The following is a 22330-nucleotide window of genomic DNA, read 5'->3' as shown; positions in this document are numbered from 1 at the left end:
ATTGAAAAACAAAAAGCAAGGACAAAGTGCATTTTAACTCAAAGCAAGGACTCTAAATACACTTGATTGCAGTAAGTTTAAACTCTAGAAAACTGTAGTTTCTTTTCTTTCTTTCTTTTGCAGTAGTTCTTCTTATCAGTCCTTTCCTCCATGGAGGAGAGATTAGGATCCAAACACCTCTAGAATACATTTAACAAATCACTGAACATCCAGTGAAATTGGGTGTCTTTTTCCTGTGTGTTTGCATCTGCCATCTCTTAACCTGCTGCCTTGCAGACATTGTGAAATCCAGCTCCTATCTGTGCCATTTAGAATGCCCAACAGTCAGGGGTGATGGAAACTGCAGTCCATGATGTCTGTAAGGCACAGGGTTGGTGAAGGCCAGGCTGCATCATCCATTTGGATGCAATACACAGTTAAGTCCATGACCCGGAAGAACAAAATACTTGAACCTGAAAGTGTCAGGGATTTATTAATTTCTGCCAAAGTCTGCCATTTAACTATTCTGAATACTGAATTTTAAACTGTTGTAACCAGGTCTGGGACCTGCTGGTGAAGGGTGGCTAATAGACTAAATAATAATAATTTACATCTCAAAACTTGGAAGGGAAAAAAATAAATACTTAGCATCTACATAGCACTCTGGACACTCAAAAGAGCTTTGTATACTTTCTCATCCATCTTTGCAAAAACCCTGCAAAATAAGTCATTATCACTGTCTCCATTCTCTCTCTCTCGGCCTCTGGTGGGCTCACAGCAGAGGCAGAATATAAACTGCATGGGTTTACTAACTCTCAGCCGCCATTCTTGACCCAAAGTCAAAGACCTTAAGGACTATAGTGCCACATAGCAGGGATTGGGGTTCTTGTTTCTCAAAACAGGAACCCTGCCTCACTCTGGGCATGCCAAGTTGATTTTGAAACATGGAAGTACTGAAACATGCAGCTACCCCTAAGAACTTTCTATCTTCTGAAATCTTGAACTAGAGTTATCTTATCGTTTTAACCTAAATCACACCAATTTACCTCCCACAACTCACACAAACGATTCAGATCTTAAATGAATATAGTCCATCTCCACAATCACCAGTTTCAAAAAGATACACAAGGCAAATTTTACTCACTGAAGAGCTAATGTCACCACATGGATTGGTCAGGCTGATCAAATCAGATCTACATGGCAACCATTCACTCTACCAAAAGGGAACAACCAGAACTAAGGAGACCTACCGCTATGAATTACAGTCAATTGCATGAAAGTAGAGCCTGACAGGTCTCTCTACTGTCCAAAGAAAACAGCTTTGGGAGGATGTGATTTTGAGCAAAGACTTTCTTCACCAGAGTACCAAATGTATATCTAGACTTACAAGCATATTTGGAATCTTGGAAGGAGGGGGAACAGCTTGGGGAAGTGGGTGGCATGATTTGAAGAAATGAGGCACTTCTCTGCTCAAATTCTCCTCTCCCCTTTTCCCAGAGCAAAGGAAAAAGGAGAGGGTTGTCATGTTCCAATTACATCAACGTGTGTGTATAGTTCAGTATCCCTGAAAGTATCCTATGGAGGTCAGTCCATCAGTCCATCAGAGGTCAGTCCATCTTTGCAACAATGGGTCATCCTCCCAGATCCATGTGTATGGCAGGGGTAGCCAACATGCTGCCCTGCAGATGCTATTGAGACTACAGCTCCCATGAGCCATGACCACCGCCAAGTTGGCTGAGGCTGGTGAGAGTTGCATTCCAACATCTGATGGGCACAACGCATGCTCCCCTTGGCATACAGGATTGCAGCTAAAGAGGCATGTGGCCAAAATTTTGTAACTGCTATGCTGATATTCCAGAAAGTTTTTCCAAAGTTGCTGTTTCCCATCATTTGCCAGAATTTTTCAGAAGGGATTATGGGTGGAAAAAATCAGCTTTGAAGAGATGTCCTACCCAATGATATCGACTGCTTCACGTAGCTCAGAGTCAACCAGCATGAAAAAGGAAATTGGCTCCCAGAGGTTATCGCTGGCTATGATCCTCACCCGCTGCAGCTCTTGTTTATCCAAAGTGTATCTTAAAAGCTTGGAAAATAAAGAGATGAAAAGGTAGTATTCCCACACACAGCGTTTTCCCACACAAGGCTGCCGTGCTTCTTTTGGTACACAGCAGGCATATTATGTGCTTCACTCTGGTGAAGGCTAGAGTATTAAACAGGAATTGAAAGTCTGCTCTCAGATTTGATCTTGGGAAGCAAGAGAAAGGACCCTGCTCTCATTCACATCCATTGATAGACATAATCAACAAAGTCAACCGTCTCTCTGTGCAATAGCCCTGACACAGGATATGAGCAGCTTCTAAAGTGTAAGCTTCAATGTGTGTGCCAATGTTACTTTAAGCTGGGTTTTAAGAAGAATCAGCAAGCAGTGGGAGAAGACACAAATTACAGCTTTCTTATTCTGCGCCAAGATTTTATCACCTGTACCTCACCTCACTGAGAGACATCTGCACAAATGGTAGAGTTTCAAAAACTGCAGACAAGAACTTCACCAAAGATGGATTGAATTGGTATAAACAGACTGTAAGATATCACTATTAAACAAAGCTCACGGGAGACCTTTATGTACAGCCCAGGTGACCAACATGGTAAAGGTAAAGGACCCCTGGATGGTTAAGTCCAGTCAAAGGCGACTATGAGGTGGCTATGGGGTATTCCCCTTCAGGCCAAGGGAGCCGGCGTTTGTTCACAGACAGCTTTCTGAGTCATGTGGCCAGCATGACTAAACCGCTTCTGGCGCAACGGAACAGTGATGGAAGCCAGAGTGCATGGAAACGCTGTTTACCTTCCCGCTGCAGCAGTACCTACTAGTAGCCGCAGCTACTAGTGTGCTTTTGAACTGCTAGGTTGGCAGAAGCTGTGACAGAGCAATGGGAGCTCACCCCATCGTGGGGATTTGAACCGCTGATCAGCAAGCCCAAGAGGCTCAGTGACTAACTACGACATCCCGTGAACACATGCAAGGGGAAACAAAGTGGCGATGTTATTCTGCTGCAGCAAAGACACTGATACCTCTTTCAAAAGATTTGCAGCTTAAAACAACAACAACACCTGCAATAGACCCATAAACCTCATTGAAACAAAAGGTCTTCAAAATAACTTAGCTGTTATACAAAAGAGCTACTATGGTTGCTAGCATCTGTCTGTCTTGAAAGACAATGGAGTGCACCTCCAGGGGTGAAGTCAACCGCTGCATTAGCAGAACCAAAGTGACCTCCTGGGATGCAAGCCTGGGCAGTGTGCATGCAGTGCACCTGGGCTACCCAGATGACAAATATCCCCTTCTCGGTCTCACTGATATGGTCCAAAGGAAAGCAGAGTTGAGGGAAGGAGGCATACAAGGCACCTTCCAACCATCTTAAGAGCATTCATCGTTATCTACTTCCTTCCACAAATACAACTAGTTTTCTGCAAAAGTAGGATTAGTACATATTTGGATGGCACCTCATAGATTACTCCCAATATTGTAAATGGAACCAACCTCCAGTTGGACCAAGACAAAGAATTCAAATTCATACCTAACTTTGTCAGGGGTCAATACATTTTGGCTGGCCTTACCAGCGGAGCTAAGCATTCGTTGTTGGCAGGACCCCACTCCTCCAAAGGACAGGGTCCAACAGCTTCTCTGAAATGCGGCACATGGTCAGAAGTCAGAAGAAAATCTGCTCCTCTGAACTTTTTCGTTTGGAGTAAGGGGGAGAAGTGGGAACATGAAAACAAGTTCCACCTCCAAAAGTTTAGAGCTGGGGTTATGCAAAGTATTGCTCTTCCTCTGCACCTCGCTGATACTCTAACCAAGCAACTACCAATGGGTGCAGAGGCTGGGCAAGCCAGGACACCTCCATCTCTTCCTTCCAAATTGGGAAGAAACTTTATTTTTATTTCTTGCAAGCAAGTAAAGTTATGGAGTAGAGAAAAGATCAATAGGGATGTCTCCTGGACACACAGGGCCAATTCAACACCTACTGCACACACAAACGTTTATGCTAGAAGTGACTATCACAAGCAGAATTTATACAATTCAAGTTGCTAACCTCCTGAACAAACTCTATGGAGCCCAACCAGAGTCCTCTATGCTTAAGCCAGTTACTGCAATGGCTTTGGGGACAAAAGCAAATTCTCTCCCGACTAAAGCGCAAACCCATTTTCAATTCTCATTCATTCATTCACAACTCATTCATTCACAACTCATTCATTCACTCCATGGTGAACTTGCGGCAAGACACAGACTTGGCTCCCAAGGCAACATCACTGCGGTGGCAAACAGAGGACATTTCTATTTTCAAACACCACTAACGTTCTACTAGGTTGTCTCTCTGAACAGCAACAGAAGAATCTGAAGGGAGGGGGAAAGGCTCAGTGGCTAGAGCACCCGATTTGCATGCAGATGGTCCCAGGATGAATCCTCAGCATCTCCAGGTAAGGCTAGGAGGGAAGATGCCTGAAACCATGCAGAGCTGCTGTCAGTCAGCATAGACAACACTCAGCTAGATGGACCAATGGTCTGACTCATAAGGCAGCTTCCTACACTATGTAAATAACAGGGAAGTCAAGAGTGTATTTTTTCAACCAGCTTGCCCACTGTCATGTACTTATGTAATGGCTTAACCATCCCCCCGCCCCTTGCTCCTCATCACAATCCAGATCACGGCTCCCCACTGACGCCTTTTGTAAAGGAAAGATACTGGGAGTTTTCAGAGTTTGTCTCAATGTAAAACAAAACGCAGGTGGAGTTTACTGAGCCAGACTGTGAAACTACAGGCAAGACACTAAAATCTGGTGCATTTAAGAATCCTGATTTCCTCGTACAATTAACAGCAAAGGTCCTAGGAGTAGGCATGTCATTTTTTAAAATGGTTATAGTATCAGTTTACCTATCGTGAACAAGCTTCAATATACAACCTGTTCAATAACAAGGTTAGGAGGACTTTGGATGAGACTAGTTTTTGGAAGCCTATCTGCATAGCTACAAGGTTACTCTGAGGCCTAAGTGAGCATTTTCAGAAAAGCAAGACGTGATCCATGGCAATCTTTTCCACCACCCAGTAGCAGGCTGTGGGTTGAGGCTCCGCTGCTCACCTGACCTCCCTCCAGCTGAGTTGCTGTTGCATACTGGAATGGAGAGGCAGAGGAAAGATCAGTGCATTGCAAACATGTGAGCAAGAGCACTAGCCTGGTTCCGCCACCACATTTGCACCACACCAACCTCAACACCACAACACCCCTTCTTGTCCCTTTAGGCAGCTGTGACTCAGCTAGAACAAAGTCAGGTGAGCAGCATCATTCCACACACAGTGCCTGCCACTAATCACATCCTAGTATAAGCCTTGAGGTGCTCTTGCCTATGATGCCTGACTACCATTTTTCAATCAGAAAAGTTATTCCATGGCAAGTTATCATTTTGAAAATCCTTAAGTTCTTCTGAGGGCTGACTCTGTGTGTGTGTGTGTGTGTGTGTGTGTGTGTGTGTGTGTACCTAACTAGATTATTAATCCTGTTGAATGAATCCACAATTGGGTCAAATGTGACTACCAGCTGAATTGCTTTTAAATTAGTCAGCAGAGAGTTAATTGTTGCTGTGGCAATTTAGTAACATTAGACAACTCTGCAGAACAGGTAATATGAAAACCAATGGCCCTGATTAGTGCCCCAAATTTGTTGTGAACCTCCCTGAGATCTACAGATGAAGGATAGTATATTTACTATTATTATTATTATTATTATTATTATTATCCTCATCATCTTCAAAATTCAGGTGCATGAAGACACCATTAGGAGGAGCCAGCCTCTTCCGAACTACTATAAATATCCCCTAATTAAAATAACTCTTTTGTTTGGCTAAAAGGGGTAGCTTTTGCTTACTGGTTAATTAGCCTTCACAAAACAGATTTATGATCCAGCCCTATGTAGCCTCACTTAGTTCAATGATGCTTGCCCCCTAGTGAGCGCGTTCAGAATAGTGCTTGCCCCCTACTTAAGGGGTACATCAGAAGAGGAACTTTTATTTCTCTAATTTCCTCCCAAGAGATATACATGGCTTTTAAAAATGCAAAAGTAAGAGCTGCCGTAAAATACTGTTGTGTATTCCACAGAGCATGCTCAGTGGTCACTGTGCAGGGGCGTGGGGGGGGGCAGGGAGGCAGGGGCGATCGCGGCTGTGCCAATCACACACACACCCCGGCCAGGCCGCAATGCCCTGGGCACAATCGCCCTACCCCCGGGTGCACAGCATGTGCGCTGCTCTGGGTGCCCGAGCTGCTAGCTCCACCACTGCCACTGTGCTGCTTTGTGGGGTTATCCCCAGCGTATTCCTTAAGGTTCTTGCTTACTACTTCAGCAGATTATAGTGTTCCTCCACAAACCTGCTGATACCTCCCTCTTATGCGTGGGTTGGGTTGTTTAGGCTACCTAACAATTGTGTTCATACCCAAATATCAGAAACAGAGGGAATTATGGCACTTCCATAAGCTTATTTTACAAACATAGCAAATATCACAAACCCAAGGGCGACAGTGTCTGAACATGTGTCAATATATTGGGCGATCCTTTTTTAAAACGAGGATTTCCATGTTGGAAAGGCATCTTAAGCGTAGACTGTCACTAGTAATGTCCAAATGGCCATAAATTTTCTGTATATGACATGAATTTGAATATTAAACAGGTGTTGTCTTTTTCAGCACCTACTGAAGACCTTCCTCTTTCAAAATGCCTTTGAGTTCAGCTTTGAATGGGAGTTCTTTAAAGGTGTTTTTAAAGTGTTTCACGGCATGTTGTTTGCTAGGTTCCTAGGTTTCTTCAGGAGGAAGGGCTGGGTACAAATTTGATTAATAAATAAATGTAGGAAATGGATACCCTGCTCCTCCTCCCATGGAGCATCTAGAAGAATTTCACAGCTAAGAAATATGGAACACATATGTAACAAGGGAATACATATGTAACAAGGGAAAGTCACACATTAAATGAAATTAAAAATCAGGAAATCTGAAAAGAGTAACAATACAGCAACAATACAGTAAAGCAGTAAAATATTACTGCTTTAAATATTAAAACCATGTTGAAAGCGAAGTTTTCAGCTCAGAGAAAAGAAAGGTCAGAGAGGGAGCCTGAAGGATTTCTACAATGAGAGTATTCCAAAACCACACTACCACCACTGAAAAGACTGTAGAAGATATATAAAAAAGGATGCAGACACCAAAATAAGCAGCAGCAGAGAGACACTAGACAGGTTGCACTAAATGCACAACGTCAAGCACAGGAGCAGAGGTGGCAAAAGGGGCAGCATAGCCCCATGCAGTAAGGACTTTATGCTCAAGTATGAGATGCAGAAATGGCCAAGCTTGGATCCAAATTTCCTTCAGTTAATGGTCAAACGTGGATCCAAACTTTCTTCAGTTCATATGGAACTGTGATCAAAGGCACAAAGGAATCACCATCACCAGATAGGTGGGGTATAAATAATAAAATTATTATTATATTTACCCAAGGCTTCCACACTTACCCTACTATCTCAACCGAGTCATTAAGATAGGGATCAACTAGCATTTCATTTGCAATGTCCCATTCACCATCCGCAGCAATGATGCCAACCTTCCTTAAACCCACTCTGTCCATGGTTTTGCGGAGTACCTTGATAACAGATAGCATTACTTGACAGATAACACAGTTTTCAGCAATGGAGAGAGTGTGACATTATCTTAACAGATCAAATTAAAGTGCGAGGGCTGTGAAATGATGGAAGAGCTGGGCTTCTACACACACAGTTAATCTGCCCGAGTGTCACAGTTCTCAAATGGAATCCTGAACACCCTTACCTGACAGCTTTCTCTCTTCCTGGCCCCTTTCTGATATGTACATGAAATGTACTTTCAACATTTGGATAACTACTGCTTTAAATTGTGCTCCAAAGCTCCCACTTCCCCAGGTTATTCATGTATTACCAGTTCTTAATCCTGGAACCTGTTGTTAAAACAAGGACTTCCAGGGCTGCAACTTGAAGGGAGTGCCTTGGCAGGTGTACAGATTCACTTTTTTAGCCACCTATCAGGCACAGCTAACTCCCGTACATCTGGTGATACACCTGCCACCTCCAACACACTGTTCTGGATGTTCTCCCAAGCCAATTTCAGGACATGCACAGAGAGCAGGGAAACCCCATTGAACAAATAGACGGGACTCATTTGTTGAATCTCACCCATTAAGGCACCTCATCATCCAATTTAAATAATGTAAGAATTCTAAAATAAAATAACTGAATTGTTAATGACCGAGAAAGCAGAAACGCTGGAGATTTGAAAATCCTTGGCAGCTCTCCATTCTTATCATTAAACAGGCATGACACGCTGAACTCAGAAGTCAATTAAGTGTTTGAGAACTCCATCCTACATTCACTTAGCAGCCAGCTTCTAATACCATGTTTTAAAACAGGGGTGCGAAACCTCCAACCCACAGACCTGATTAGGCCCACCAGGTCTCCCCATTTGGCCACATCTACCTGCCCCACAGATGAAAGGAAACACCTTGCTCAGCTGAAATAGGTTTCCAGGGGCTGCCAATATGTGGTGTCTGCAAAACCATCTACAAAGCGCTCCGTCATGGGGTCTTGCAGAATGCTTTGCAATAGACTTCACAAGACCAGACAATCAGTCAATTGTCAGGTCTTGAGTAGTGCTTTGAAAGGTACTTCGTGGGCTGTGAATTTGCCTGCATTGTATGATTCCAAATGGTGCAGAGTGGAAGGGGTAACTGACATCATTGTGATGTCAGGTGACTGAGAGGTGAGCAGCCCCCCCCCCTGCCAAATTTGGTCTTCACAAGGGGAGGGGAGGGAGAAGATGATCTGGCCTGAATCAGTAAAAAATTCCATTTTTAAACCCCTATTATTTCCTTCATTGTTAATCTTGCAATCTCCCCTTTTTATGCAATGCAGAAATCATTCATACAACATAAACCACTCTACACATACAGAAAAGATGATAATCTTCAAGAAATATTTCTGTCTCATACAGATAAGACTTCCCATGAATTATGTCCATTATCCTACATTTAATAAAGCGGACTAATAATACCGCCACATCTTAGTAACTGACTGTAATTGAACTTTAACTAAAGTGCATCCCATGAATGTTTTTAAAAAGAGGGTAAGTTGATAACATCAGAAAGAGAAAACATTTTTCATTGCTATAAGACTGTCATCCTATATACTTCCCAGGGAATAAGCTCCACTGAAGTCAATGGAACTTATTTTTGAGTAGACATGGGGTTGTCTTGGAGGGCACTATGTCGGATATAAAACAAGGTTGGGCAGCCAGTGGCCCTCCAGATACTCTTGGACTCCAGCTCCCAACAGCCCCAGCTAGCACGGGCATTGGGTCATGGTCAGAACTGATGGGATTTATAGTCCACAATGTCTGGAGAGTAAGTGGTTCCTCCCACCTTTCAGTTCTTGGCCTATTAGTGCTGACAAACCTTACTTCACAGAAATGGAGGAATATTCACTAAAAGATACATCTGTAGCAGTGAGACAAGTTAGCTTAAGAGACACATCTGTAAATGACAAATTAAACCATGCTAGTTTTCCTAGCGCAGTTCAGGTCGGGCATGTGTGCATTCAGTCACTTACAGCTTTCACTGCAGTCCCTTTCTACCAGATATCCACACAAAATATACACTTTTAACATATCCCTTCTACATTATAACAGTAGTAGCATTTCATGTCTTCAAAAATAGGGTTCATTTAAATTTGTCGTGCATAGCAAGACACTCTTAGTCAATAAACACTATGCATTGTATGCAACAGCTGAGCAAGTAGGTTTAAACCATGGTTTCATGGCTTGTTTCCACGAAACCGTGGCTTGTTTCCCAGTTCAGGGGGAATGGGAGACTATGGTTAACTGAAGACTATGGTTAACAATAGTATCAGCCAGACACTGAAGAAAAAATAAAACCAACACTGAGAATCTAGAGACCCTCTAGCCCAGTGTTCCCCAAGAGGACATCCTCTCGATGTATTGGAGTACAATTCCCATCAGCTCCAATCAACATGGCCAGCAGCCAGGGATTATGGGAATTGTAGTCCAAAGCATTTGAGAGGCATCAGCTGGGCATGTTTGGATTGCAGCCATTTTCTATGCATCTTTATCCATTAAAACTGCCTTAGGAAGCTTTGCCACTCGTTAGCAACAGAACAAAAACAAAAAAGGCTAGAACTGTAGGTAAGCTGATAAAGGTAAGCTTCAGTGCAGACATTCTGCCCTCTTCTCCACACATAGACGCACACACAGACACACCAGCTGTGCTGTTCTGATGTGTCCAAGCAAAATTGGGAGAGGATGCATAGGGAGAGATCCTGTTGCACTAGTACAACAACTTAGATGAATTCTGCTAGAAGTTCGATGTTATACATGCTAAGAATGCATTATTTAAAAAATGGATGTCAATTGATCAGTTGACCTACCTTGATATATTTGCTGCTAAAAGACCGTTCATTCCAGATCTAAAAATACCAAAATAAAAAAAAATAGAAGTGATACAAAGGTAAGAGAAGACACACTCAAATCCAATTCCTGGCATGCCCTGCCTGAGCTTGCTGACCTTAAGCGTGAAGGGCAAAAGGCGCTACACATGAACCAGGTTAAGGTTTTGCTCCTAGTACTTATGAAGCCTCTGGTTTCTCTAGGTATGATATACTGCAGAAGAAACTGTCCAGACTTAAGGATCTGCACTGGAAGCTACGCTCTCTGTCCTGGCCCAACGTGTGGTAATAATGCACACAGATACGAAAGGCAGGCAGTGGTGGATGGCCTAAAGGAAGATCTGCAATCTCTACTAGTAAATCTCTGGGTGATTAAAAGTAGATGAGCAACAAATTCTGACTACCAACTGTTCAACAACAACAACAACAGAAATGAGGAAAGCAGGAGAAGGAGGACTGAAAATTGGGGTGGGGTGGACGGAAGGAACTTAAGTTCAATGCAGTTCTGATAGTAAAAACAAATGCCTGGGCTCAGAATTGTTTAATTGCAGCACCTTCTCCAAGTGTTACAGGTAGGAAAAAGGATGGGTGTGTTTGTGTATAAATGTGTACACAAAGGAAACGTATGTCTTTTGTACCAGGCTCTGACTGGTGGATCTTGAGGTTCTAGGACAAAAAAACAAGGCAAATCTCATAAGCCTAAAGTGTGCGCACCAATGTTTCCTAATCATTACAGTATTTTAATAATTGAGGGGAGGGGTGTGAAGTAACCCAGTGGATTTTTTTCAGGAAAATGGTCGAAGCAGACTTGTATTAGATGACTTTGGAATCTCTAACATGAATCATGTTCAAAAGTATTTAAAGAGGAATTCCTTTACTAACCCCAATGTAGTCAATGTCCAAATCATGAAATCTTTTAGCGCCTATAATCCAGGACACAATATAATAAGCAGTGACATCCGGATAATCATAGGGCCAGTTCTCACCCCTCCCAACCCATCCTGGAAAAGCCCAGGGCAACCCTGTAAAGAGAAGGAAAAAAACAAGCATAAAATTAATACAACGGAAAAGCTTAGCACACAGCCCCTATTCTCAAAATAGGACAGTTCAAACTTCAACCTACCCTGCAGGAGAGGCATTGTGGGTGTGCTCACACTACAGAACAATCCACACATTTCTTTGCTCTTGAAACCAGTGAGGCACCACTCAGTTCTGGTTTTTAGAAATTATACAGAAAGCTTCCTACTTCTTTGGCCATGGGAGCATAATACCTACCATCTTGAAGAGGCACTTCCCCCCCTAAATTTTCAATTTCAGAGCTTGCTGTCATTATTTATTATTTTACAGTGGTACCTCGTGTTAAGTACTTAATTCGTTGCAGAGGTCCGTTCTTAACCTGAAACTGTTCTTAACCTAAAGCACCACTTTAGCTAATGGGGCCTCCTGCTGCTGCTGCGCCGCCGGAGCACAATTTCTGTTCTCATCCTGAAGCAAAGTTCTTAACCCGAGGTACTATTTCTGGGTTAGCGGAGTCTGTAACCTGAAGCGTATGTAACCTGAAGCGTCTGTAACCTGAGGTACCACTGTATTTCCTTTATGAATAGCTCCCCATGAACCACCCCCAAGCAATTAACGATCAATTACTGCATTAATAAAAACATTCAAAACAGAGAAAGATTGGAACAAAGATCTCTGAAGGAGCATCTCCACCCCCAACGTTCAGTCCAGACACTGAGGTCCAGCACCGAGGGCCTTCTGGCAGTTCCCTCATTCAAGAAGTGATGTTACAGGGAACCAGGCAGAGGGTCTTCTCAGTAGTGGCGTCCGCTCTGTGGAACGCCCTCCCAGAAGATGTCAAGGAAATAAGCAACTATCCGACTTTTCAAAGGCAGCCCTGTTCAGGGAAGTTTTTAATGTTTGAAGTTTTATTCTGTTTTTAATGTTCTGTTGAAAGCTGCCCAGAGTGGCTGGGGAAACCCAGCCAGATGCGTGGGGTAGAAATTAATAATAATAATATAATTAATTATATTATTTAATTAATAATAACACCAGTTATTATAATTAATAATAACACCAGTACCAGCCCCCTGAGTTTAGCCTGCTGTCTGGCTGGCAACCAAGGAGATTAAAAAGCAAGTTACATTTATGGGGATGCTAATGCCAAGCCCAGTCTAACAATCATGGCTAGAAGCAGGTAGGGAAACTGGTTTGGGCTAACTAGAATACAGTTGTATCTTGGGTTGAAGTAGCTTCGGGATAAGTATTTTCGGGGTGCACACTGCGGCGACCCGGAACTAACGGAGTGCGTTACTTCTGGGTTTCGCCACTCGCACATGCGCAGACGGTCAAAATGACGTCATGCACATGCGCGAAAGCAGCAAATCGCAACCCACGCACGTGCAGACGCGCGGACACGGGTTGCGTTCGCTTCTGGATGCGAACGGGGCTCCCGTTTGCATCCAGAGGTACCACTGTATCTGCACTATTGTTAATAACTATTGGCTCTTAGGGCATGTCCACATGAGAGATGAGGTAGAGGGGAGAAGAGAAGCACACATGCCCAGGTAACTAACCAAACCATGGTTTGGCGATCAGGCAGCACTAAACATCAATTTTCTTTCGTTGGTACGTTTTGATTCAGTATTTCCACGGTACCCCACAAATATAACTATAAATTCTCTTTTCATTCTCTCCAGAAATGTGTGCCGACAAACAATACCCCCCGCTACTGGGCCTTCCCTCTCTTCCTCCGGCAAAGCTGTGGGCTTAAGTGCCTGCGGAGAAACGGTGCAACCAACAAACACTCAAAGGCTCAGCCAGTCCAAACTGCACTCTTTTTGCTATCAGGCCCTCCTTTACTGTATGCCACAGAACAGTGCTTTTCACCCAGTGGTACACCTCATGGAGTTATCAGAAGGAACAATTACAGTCAGGTGACCAGCACTGCTTCGGGCTGGTCCTGGGCTTCCTTCATATTCTGAGTGTGCACATTCTCAGAACCAATGTATTTTCCATGAAACATCTACAGAGTGGGAAAAACAAATCAAGCACTCAGGAAATGACATGTTGATTGTGTGGGCAAAGAAATGCCAAAACAGGAAGGTGAGGCAGCATGCCGTTGCAACGGGCACTCCTAAAAGAGGAAGATACTACAATGCATGGGAAATATGTGTTGCCTAACTCTGTCATGGGAAGGCATTTGTGACATTATGAGTAGAAGGCTATCAAAAGAGGCAAACAACAGCTCCAGGCATCTAGTCTTCCTCATTTGTTGTCAGCCTTCCAGGTTATGCTGATTTTCTTTGGGACACCCTATAAGAGACTATACAATGCACTGCTTGTTCCTGTGGCTTCGCCTCAGTCTCCAACCAACATCACAATTTAATTTTCCTGAAGTGTTACAGGTTCCTGCATATTGTATTTTCACAAACAGGCTGAATTTATTCAATAAGGTTTCCTTATCAATTGCAATGGTAATTTTGGTATCAAAGCATGTGGTATATTGGAGTTTTTATATGAAAATCATAATGTTCTCTTAACCCTATGCTCCCATCACAATACATCCCCAAATCTTCCGTTTCAAATTTAAGAGCATTTTATTATACGTTTCTATAACAGAAATGATCTGGAAATGGTGCGGGGGATTCAAACTACAAAATCCCTTAAGTGTGTGTTAATCATGGGGTGCTGACCAAAACCAAATTTTTAGTGAAGGGGGGTATTTGGGGAGAAGCAAAATGTTTACAGTTTAATCATTATGTAAAAGGCTTCTTTCTTTTTTAAAGGAATTAATAAATAAAGCCTGACAGGTCAAAATCGCTCCATCTGTCCACCAACTCATTCCTATATAAGCAGTAACAACAGCAGAGGATGCCTTCTTTTCTCTCCACCCCCACCCCCACCCCCCGCCACCACCTATGGTTTTTTTCTTGGTAGCAGCTCATAGCTAGTGAGTAAAGAGAATAACCACCAGCCTGGGTTTGAATGACATGCAAAGCCAAACACTGGCTAACTTCAGGACAGCATAGGCCTGAAAAGCATCAGCTCCCCTCTGAGAGCTTGCAAATTCATATGGTCCTGGTAAGCCACAGTTTGGGCTTGCAAAGTTGTGCAAACCCAGCCTCTCTCTCACACACAACACACACACTCCAAGCTGAGTAAATCAATATTATTTAAAGCATGCTGCACGTTACATTGGAACAGAATGGTTTAAAATGAATCACAAAGGTACTCTCAAATTACAGGGTAAGAAGGACAAAACGTCACACCTTACAGGTCTGCAGGTCTTACCAATCAATTTAATATTAGGGTTTCTCTTTTTAGCTTCTTTCATCAGCCACCATTCATAGCCCCGGAAATAATTTTCATCATCTTCATAGTGCATGTGGGATGGTTCAGTTCCATCTACAGAAGGAAAACAAAATTGTAGCTCAGCAATGTGTTACACATCCTTTGCTACATCTAATACATTTCTCAACACGTGTAAACTATATGTATATCATGAAACTGGACATGCAATGTTATTCTTACACCAATTTTAGCACCCTGGATAGCATCAAGGGAAGAAGGAGATTAACAACAAATGCAGTTCTCTGTACTTATACACCTACATTAAGAAACCTGATCGTCTATAGACATTCCAATGCCTATCCTGTAATCACAGGTTGTAAGAACTTACTGAGTGGAAAGCTATACTTTAAGTCAGGTTATTCTGAGGCTTATCTGCTGGAGAATCACAAGCACATGAAACAGGATGGCAAAAAATACTAAAATCTGAAATGTAGATGAAATGTGGTGCCCAGATGGCGCCATGTTATGTTGCGGGGTTCTTCATAAATCATAGAAACCATTTTTGATAAAGTCCAAAGATATAATAAGCTGACATTTGGCATTCACCCACTCATGACTCTGCATTGAAATAATGCTAATGAAAAACAATGCTAATTAAATGTTCTAAATATAAATCAGCTGTACCATCCAGCTTATGCAGTGCTTTGCCAGCCCAGGATATCCATGCCTCATTTACAAGGCGAACTATTATCTGTTTATGATCTATGTCCAGTTGCATTAGATTGAGAACTTCATGTAATATGGAACAATAATAACACCATTCTAACTATCCAGTATCCCTGCCAAGAAAACTCCATGGACAAAAACAACAACTATTCTTAATAGCTACATCTGTCAACCTCAACATCCTCCAGCTACGTATATAGCAATAATAATATTCTTAAGACCATATCTATGCCACCTAATATATAAAATACCTCTAAGTAGTATACAGCAAATAAAAAAACCAAAATATGCAATAAAACCATAAATACGACTCAATAAAACACTGATCTTTGTTGATACCAGTACAGTAACTGGGAGGTGAAGGTATCCCTTTCTCTTAACACACCTCCCCACACAACACCTCTCAGCTTCCCACCTCTTCTCTAGGAACAAACAAATAAACAAACTCACAGGTCACCTCAGCATCTCCCACAATGAAGGTCCCCTGAACATGCTGATCTCACCCTTGTCTCTCATTGTAGGTGTGGGTCACCTTTGGCCCTCTAGATGCTGCTGAACTACAATTCCCACCATCCCTGGCCATTGGCCATGCTTCCAGGGGCTGATAGGCATTGTGGTTCAACAACCCATTTAACAGCACCTTGATAAGCTTACGTGGAAATAAGTGCTAATGAAATCAATGGATTTACGGCAAAGTAAAGATGCTTATAGCAAGAGGACATCCCATTTTCAGGAGATATTCGCAAACTTAATATGGAACCCACTAGACAACAGTTCCCTCTACCCTGCAAAAACAAAAAGCAATACACACAACAATCTTAATAATATTAATGATAATAATAATAATGTGCCACCCATCTGACTGGGTCGCCCCAGCCACTAGGGGTGGCTCCTAACAAAATATTAAAAATGCAATAAAGCATCAACCATTAAAAATTTCCCTGCCTTCAGATGTCTTCTAAAAGTCAAATAGTTATTTATCTGTTTGACATCTGATGAAAGGGTGTTCCACAGGGTGGGTGCCATTACCAAGAGGGCCCTCTGCCTGCTTGTTCATGTGAATCCACACACTCTCACACCCCCCAAAAACACAGGTACACAGATCAGCTGTGGGGGTACTACACCCACCCTGCTTATCAAATTATCAACATAACTCCGGGGAAGGGCAATTATATCCACATCAAGGGGCTTGAGAAAAATCTCCACTATTGAGTATTTTGTTCTAACCATAACAGAATCAGTTTTCCAGAACCTAGTAAAGAGGCACAATCAGTATATCATGCAAAGCTCGTGGTGAGCAACTTGGTTGACAATGTTTAGAACTAACTAACCCATAATTACAGCATTATTACAACGCTTTGTGGTTAAATCTCTTTCCTCAACAGCTCATACCTGTGGACTGTGCATCTCCGCCAATCTCTACTTTGAGGATTTGTAAAGCAGCAGCAAAATTTGGCTTCAGGGGAAAAAGAAGAGGAAGCAGTGTTAACATTTATGCTATTCATGGATCACAGTGCATCATGTAAATAGGAAATAATTTGCAGTCAAGACTGTGGTACTGACTTATCACCTACTATGATGCTCAACAATCATTACCTCTTTGATTGAAAACAGAGATTGTGTTTGCACATGATATGCCAAAACAGTGGCTGTGCAAGCATACAATGCACATAAGTCAGGCTTCAGAGCCTTTGAGATGCTGGCAGTCAATATCCCACAGAGGACCAGTTCTGCAGTGCTAATGGAACTAGTCGCCCAGCAACACCAGCACTAGGGAAAGGGATTTTAATACATCTTTACAAAGCAGCTTGGTACAGAAGCCTATTATGCCTTCACCTTTCATCAGCCTTTCCCCTGTCTGTGTGCTGCAAAAATGAGCCCTGTGGCTCTTCTGCAATTGTTTTACAGGGACACGTACAGTTGTATCCCATTAAGAGAAAAGAACATGGCAGTGATATTGGCTGTATGTACTGTACCTTCCTACAATTAAGTGGAACGGGAAACAGGCTATGAAACACACAGTACTTTCTCCAGGCTGAAAGGAACCCCACAACACTACCCTGAGCCCTTGCCAGGATCATTGCATTCCTTATTAACAAAAGCAGAAGAATATTTTTTGCCCATTTTATCTCATTCCATCTTTCTTTCTTTATATTTATGTATATATTTTCTATTGTTATGTGAAATTTTGCATATTGCAAGGAAGTTTCTTCTGCAAGGTCAATTATTTTGCAGCTTATTAGATTCCCTCAAAGAACAGTAATCCCAATTACAAAAAATAATTGCCTTCAATATGTTAAAAAAAATATTCACAGAAGCACAAACATAGAATCGTAGAACGGTAGAGTTGAAAGGAATCTCAAGGGTCCTGTAGTCCAATCCCCTGCAACGCTGCTTCATGCTTTGCAGGGCTGAGACCTGGCTCCAGTTAAATCCTGTTAGCCCTCAAAGAAGCCAGCCAGCACCAGTAATGGATCAATAAGCAAAAAAAAAGCCATATCCCATGGATTTGAAACTTGCCGGCTGTCTTCACATAGTAAACAGTGTCACGTAGTAACTCCAAAAAGGTCTTAACCTCTTGGAAGAGATTCAAATGCCATGGTCTGATCACTACGCTCTGAAAGCCAAGATTGACTTCCCGCTCCTCCCCTGCTCGGGTGGCGAACCTATTTGGGCTCATCCGCGAAAACTGATGGATCCTGATAGAGTCCAACAAGCCTTGCGGGACCCTGCTCCTCCTGGTGACTCATTAGATGACCTTGTTGAGGACTGGAATAACCGGCTCTTGGCAGCCATTGATGAGATCGCGCCTAAGCGCCCTCTGCGACCCCGTCGAAACCGGGCCCCTTGGTTTACTGAGGAGCTCCGGAAAATGAAGCGGGATTTCAGACGGCTAGAGCGGGTATGGCGACGGACTCATGACGGAGCCTCTAGAACATCTTATAGGATGCTTATGAAAGCCTATGAGATGGCTATGAAAGCTGCTAAGAAATCTTACTTTGCAGCTTCCATTGCATCCGCTAGCTCTCGCCCGGCACAACTTTTTAGAATAATTAGATCAATAACGTCCTTAGGAGGACAACCAAATTTAAGCACAAATTCAACCCACAGCTGTGAGGCATTCGCGAGCTTTTTTGCAGAGAAAGTCCTGTTGCTCCGCCGTGACCTCCCTGCCAATTTAGATACAGTGACTGAACTGGAGGCCCCTCGACTGACTTCAGGTCCAGTGTTGGACCATTTCGATCGAATACTCCCTGCTGATGTGGCTAGATTCCTCCAAGTTAAATACATTATTGAAGTTAAATACATTATTGAATGTTAAAATAAGTAAATGAAAAGAAGGTTAGAAGGATTTGCTGGAAATACGATCTAAATTAGAATACAAAGCGGGGAGGTGAGAGGAAGTCATGGAAATAAGTAAAAGGGAAAAAGGTTGTAAAGGTTTAATTTGATTTTTGTTATACTTTATTGTAATGTATTTTTATCTTTTGTTGAGTTTTTCTTATTGTCTGTTTTTTGTAACATGTTTTATTCCTTTTTGTATGTTTTTTTCTTTCTTTTTGTAATTTTAAAATTGGAATAAATATTCTTTAAAAAAAAATAATAGATTCCTCCAAGTTGGTAGGCCCACCACCTGCCTCCTTGATCCGTGCCCGTCTTGGCTGATTAGGGAGTGTCCAGATGTTGCGCGGACCCCCCTGATTGAAATTATCAATTTGTCCCTTGACACGGGGACATTCCCAGGGGAACTGAAGGAAGCAGTGGTATGTCCACTCTTAAAGAAAACTTCATTAGATCCCTTAGACCTATCCAATTACCGCCCAGTTTCAAATCTTCCATATCTGGGTAAGGTAATTGAGAGAGCGGTTGCTGAACAGCTTGGTAGGTTTCTGGAGGAAACATCGGCTTTAGATCCATTTCAGTCCGGTTTCCATCCTGGTTTTGGGACCGAGACGGATCTGGTTGCCCTAACAGACGATCTTCGTAGACAGCTGGATCGAAGCGGGTCAGGACTGGTGATCCTTTTAGATTTGTCAGAAGCCTTTGACATGGTCGATCATGATCTTCTGGACCACCCCCTCACAGACGTGGGGATACAGGGCATAGCCCATAACTGGCTGTGCTCTTTTATCTCTGGTCGGGGACAGAGGGTGGCACTAGGGAGGGAAATGTCGTCGCGCCACTCCTTGGTGTGTGGAGTGCCGCAGGGCGCAATCCTTTCCCCAATGCTTTTTAACATCTTTATGCGCCCCCTTGTCCAGATTATCCGGAGCTTTGGGCTGGGTTGTCACCAATATGCTGATGACACTCAGCTCTATCTGCTGATGGATGGCCACACCGACTCGGCCCCGAACACACTGACCAGATGCTTGGAAGCTGTGGCTGGATGGTTTCGTGGGAGCCGATTGAAACTAAATCCTTCGAAGACAGAGGTCCTATGGCTGGGTCGGGATGGCATGGGGATGAGGGACCAACTCCCTTCTCTTGCGGGGGCCCAATTAGTGCCATTGCCTCCGTTAAGAGTTTGGGTGTAATCCTTGACGCCTCCCTTTCCATGGAGGCGCAAGTTATAGCAACAGCCAAGGTGACATTTTTCCACCTTCACCGCATCAAGCAGTTGGTCCCTTACGTTTCCCGCTCCGACCTGGCCACAGTGATCCATGCGACTGTCATCTCCAGGCTTGATTACTGTAATTCGCTCTACGCGGGGCTGCCCTTGAAGCTGTCCCAGAAACTCCAGCGGCTGCAGAATGCTGCAGCGAGGCTCCTCACGGGGTCTCTGCCATGGGAGCATATTCACCCAGTGCTTTTCAAGCTGCACTGGCTCCCGGTGGAGTACAGGATCAGATTTAAGGTGCTGCTTTTGACCTTTAAAGCCCTTCACGACCTAGGACCCTCGTACCTATGGGACCGCCTCTCCCAGTATGCCCCACGGAGAGCCTCAAGGTCCATAAATAGCAACACCCTAGTGGTCCCGGGCCCTAAGGAAGTTAGATTGGCTTCAACCAGAGCCAGGGCCTTTTCAACTCTGGCTCCAGTCTGGTGGAACACTCTGCCTCATGAGACCAGGGCCCTGCAGGATCTGATTTCTTTCCGCAGGGCCTGTAAGACAGAGTTGTTCCACCTGGCCTTTGACTTGGAGCCAATTTGATTCCCTTCCTCTCTTTCTTTTTTCTTTTCCTTCTCCTCCTGCGATGAGGCTACATTTTAATATTTTAATGTTTCAATATTTTAATGTTGTATTTTTAATTATGTTTTTAAGTTGTAATCATTTAACTTGTTTTTATTATTGCTTGTAAGCCGCTCTGAGCCCAGCCTTGGCTGGGGAGGGCGGGGTATAAATAAAAATTATTATTATTATTATTATTATTATTAAATGACAATTCTGCCCTGCCAATCTGATTGAGAAAATGTTAAAGACCTTGGGTTTTTTTGTAAACCTCTTACTTAGAAATTTATTCTCCAGCATCAGCAACAGGGCTAGCCTGACCTGATGGGGGAACTCTACAGGGCAGGAGTGGGGGGGGGGGGATACACAGGATGCAGAAATTTGAATTTCACTCCAAGTCATCAACAATAACATTGAGACCATAGACTGTTTTGTGAGAAGTACTATGGCTTTGTAGCAAAATACAAGCCCAACTGCAACATGAATTTACAGCACTTTGTCACAGTTAAGCAGCCACTAAGCTTCCACAAGCTATTTGACTAGTATTATCAATGCCAATAAACACGACAGTAAGCGGCGGGGGGGGGGGGGGAGTGAGAATAAGAAAAACATCCTAGCTCAAATTCTTATATCTTATTTGCCAGATGTATAAAGCAAACATCAAGCATACACCATGGCAAAAAAAAATGCAAGTTGATATTAATGCACTGATAAGGTTTGGGTCATGATATCAAGCACTGCATACAGGTTTTATAAAAATATAAGTACAGTAAAGAATACCTGTCAGCACATTAACAGATGGAGCAGCTCCTGAAGGCAGTCCAGAATGTAGCTGCCAGAGCACTAAGTGCCACGTCAGTTATGAAACACCCTTCCTCACAAGTATGGCTGAGATCCGCCTTACTTTCTTTTTAGTGCCAACTAAAGACATATTTGTTCCAACGACTTGGAGAGGTTGAGAAAGTCAGTTGACACCCAGGATAGAAACACCTATATGGAATTTTGATGATGCATTTTATGTGCTCTGGTTCGACTATTTTTATGTGATGTTTTATAATGCAACACACCCTAGGATAGCTAACAAGGCTGGACGGCTAAAACATTTCTTAAAAGAAATAAAAAAGGTCAAAAAGAGGTTGATTCAATGACTGCCCTAGGTCAAAGTCTACAAGAACAGCAATGTCGCACTTACCTTAAAAAGATAATCCAAAATCTGAGAGCGATAAGGTTCTGGGTAATTCACCAAAAGCCGGGAAGTAGCCTAGAAGAGAAAAAAAGAAAAATTCTGGAGTTACTGTTTATATCTCTATACTGTAAAATGTAAAAATCATACACTCCATAATCTGATAGGTGTTTGTTGCACACACACACACACACACACCTGGGCTTGCACCCCGAACCAGAGGCCAGTTTCACCAACCCCCTAAGTACACCTCTGTTAATTAGTTATTATTAAATTTATATACCGCCCATCGCCCGAGGATCACAAAGCGGTTCATAATATAAAACCAAAAAACAAAAATGTGTAATGTAGCAACGGACTGGAACAATAACCCTCCCGACTAAATAAAAAAATCCTTCCAGTAGCACCTTTAAGACCAACTAAGTTAGTTCTTGGTATGATCTTGGTATGATCT

The 22330-nt window shown here is 42.9% G+C and overlaps 1 protein-coding gene across 3 annotated transcripts in view; it reads right to left on the bottom strand.

Annotated features, from left to right (window-relative positions):
• Positions 1-22330, bottom strand: part of GALC (galactosylceramidase) — a 38318-nt gene that overhangs the window by 14640 nt on the left and 1348 nt on the right. For 2 of the 3 annotated variants that reach the window (XM_080974210.1, XM_080974208.1), the window contains exons 2-7: positions 21886-21954; positions 16916-16979; positions 14798-14911; positions 11390-11529; positions 10490-10528; positions 1932-2062 (exon numbers count right to left, since the gene is read on the bottom strand). In XM_080974210.1, coding sequence (XP_080830336.1) covers positions 1932-2062; positions 10490-10528; positions 11390-11529; positions 14798-14891 — 404 coding nt within the window. In that variant the 5' untranslated portion in view covers positions 14892-14911; positions 16916-16979; positions 21886-21954. Of the gene's footprint in view, positions 1-1931; positions 2063-7534; positions 7663-10489; positions 10529-11389; positions 11530-14797; positions 14912-16915; positions 16980-21885; positions 21955-22330 lie in introns of all 3 variants that reach the window. The other variant, XM_080974209.1, reaches the window with a different exon arrangement.

Source organism: Podarcis pityusensis (assembly GCF_964106645.2).
Source record: "Podarcis pityusensis genome assembly, chromosome: 1".
In the NCBI taxonomy this organism is placed as follows: Eukaryota; Metazoa; Chordata; class Lepidosauria; order Squamata; family Lacertidae; genus Podarcis; species Podarcis pityusensis.
The sequence above is the reverse complement of the archived record's forward strand: the minus strand, read 5'-3'. Positions and strand labels throughout refer to the sequence as shown.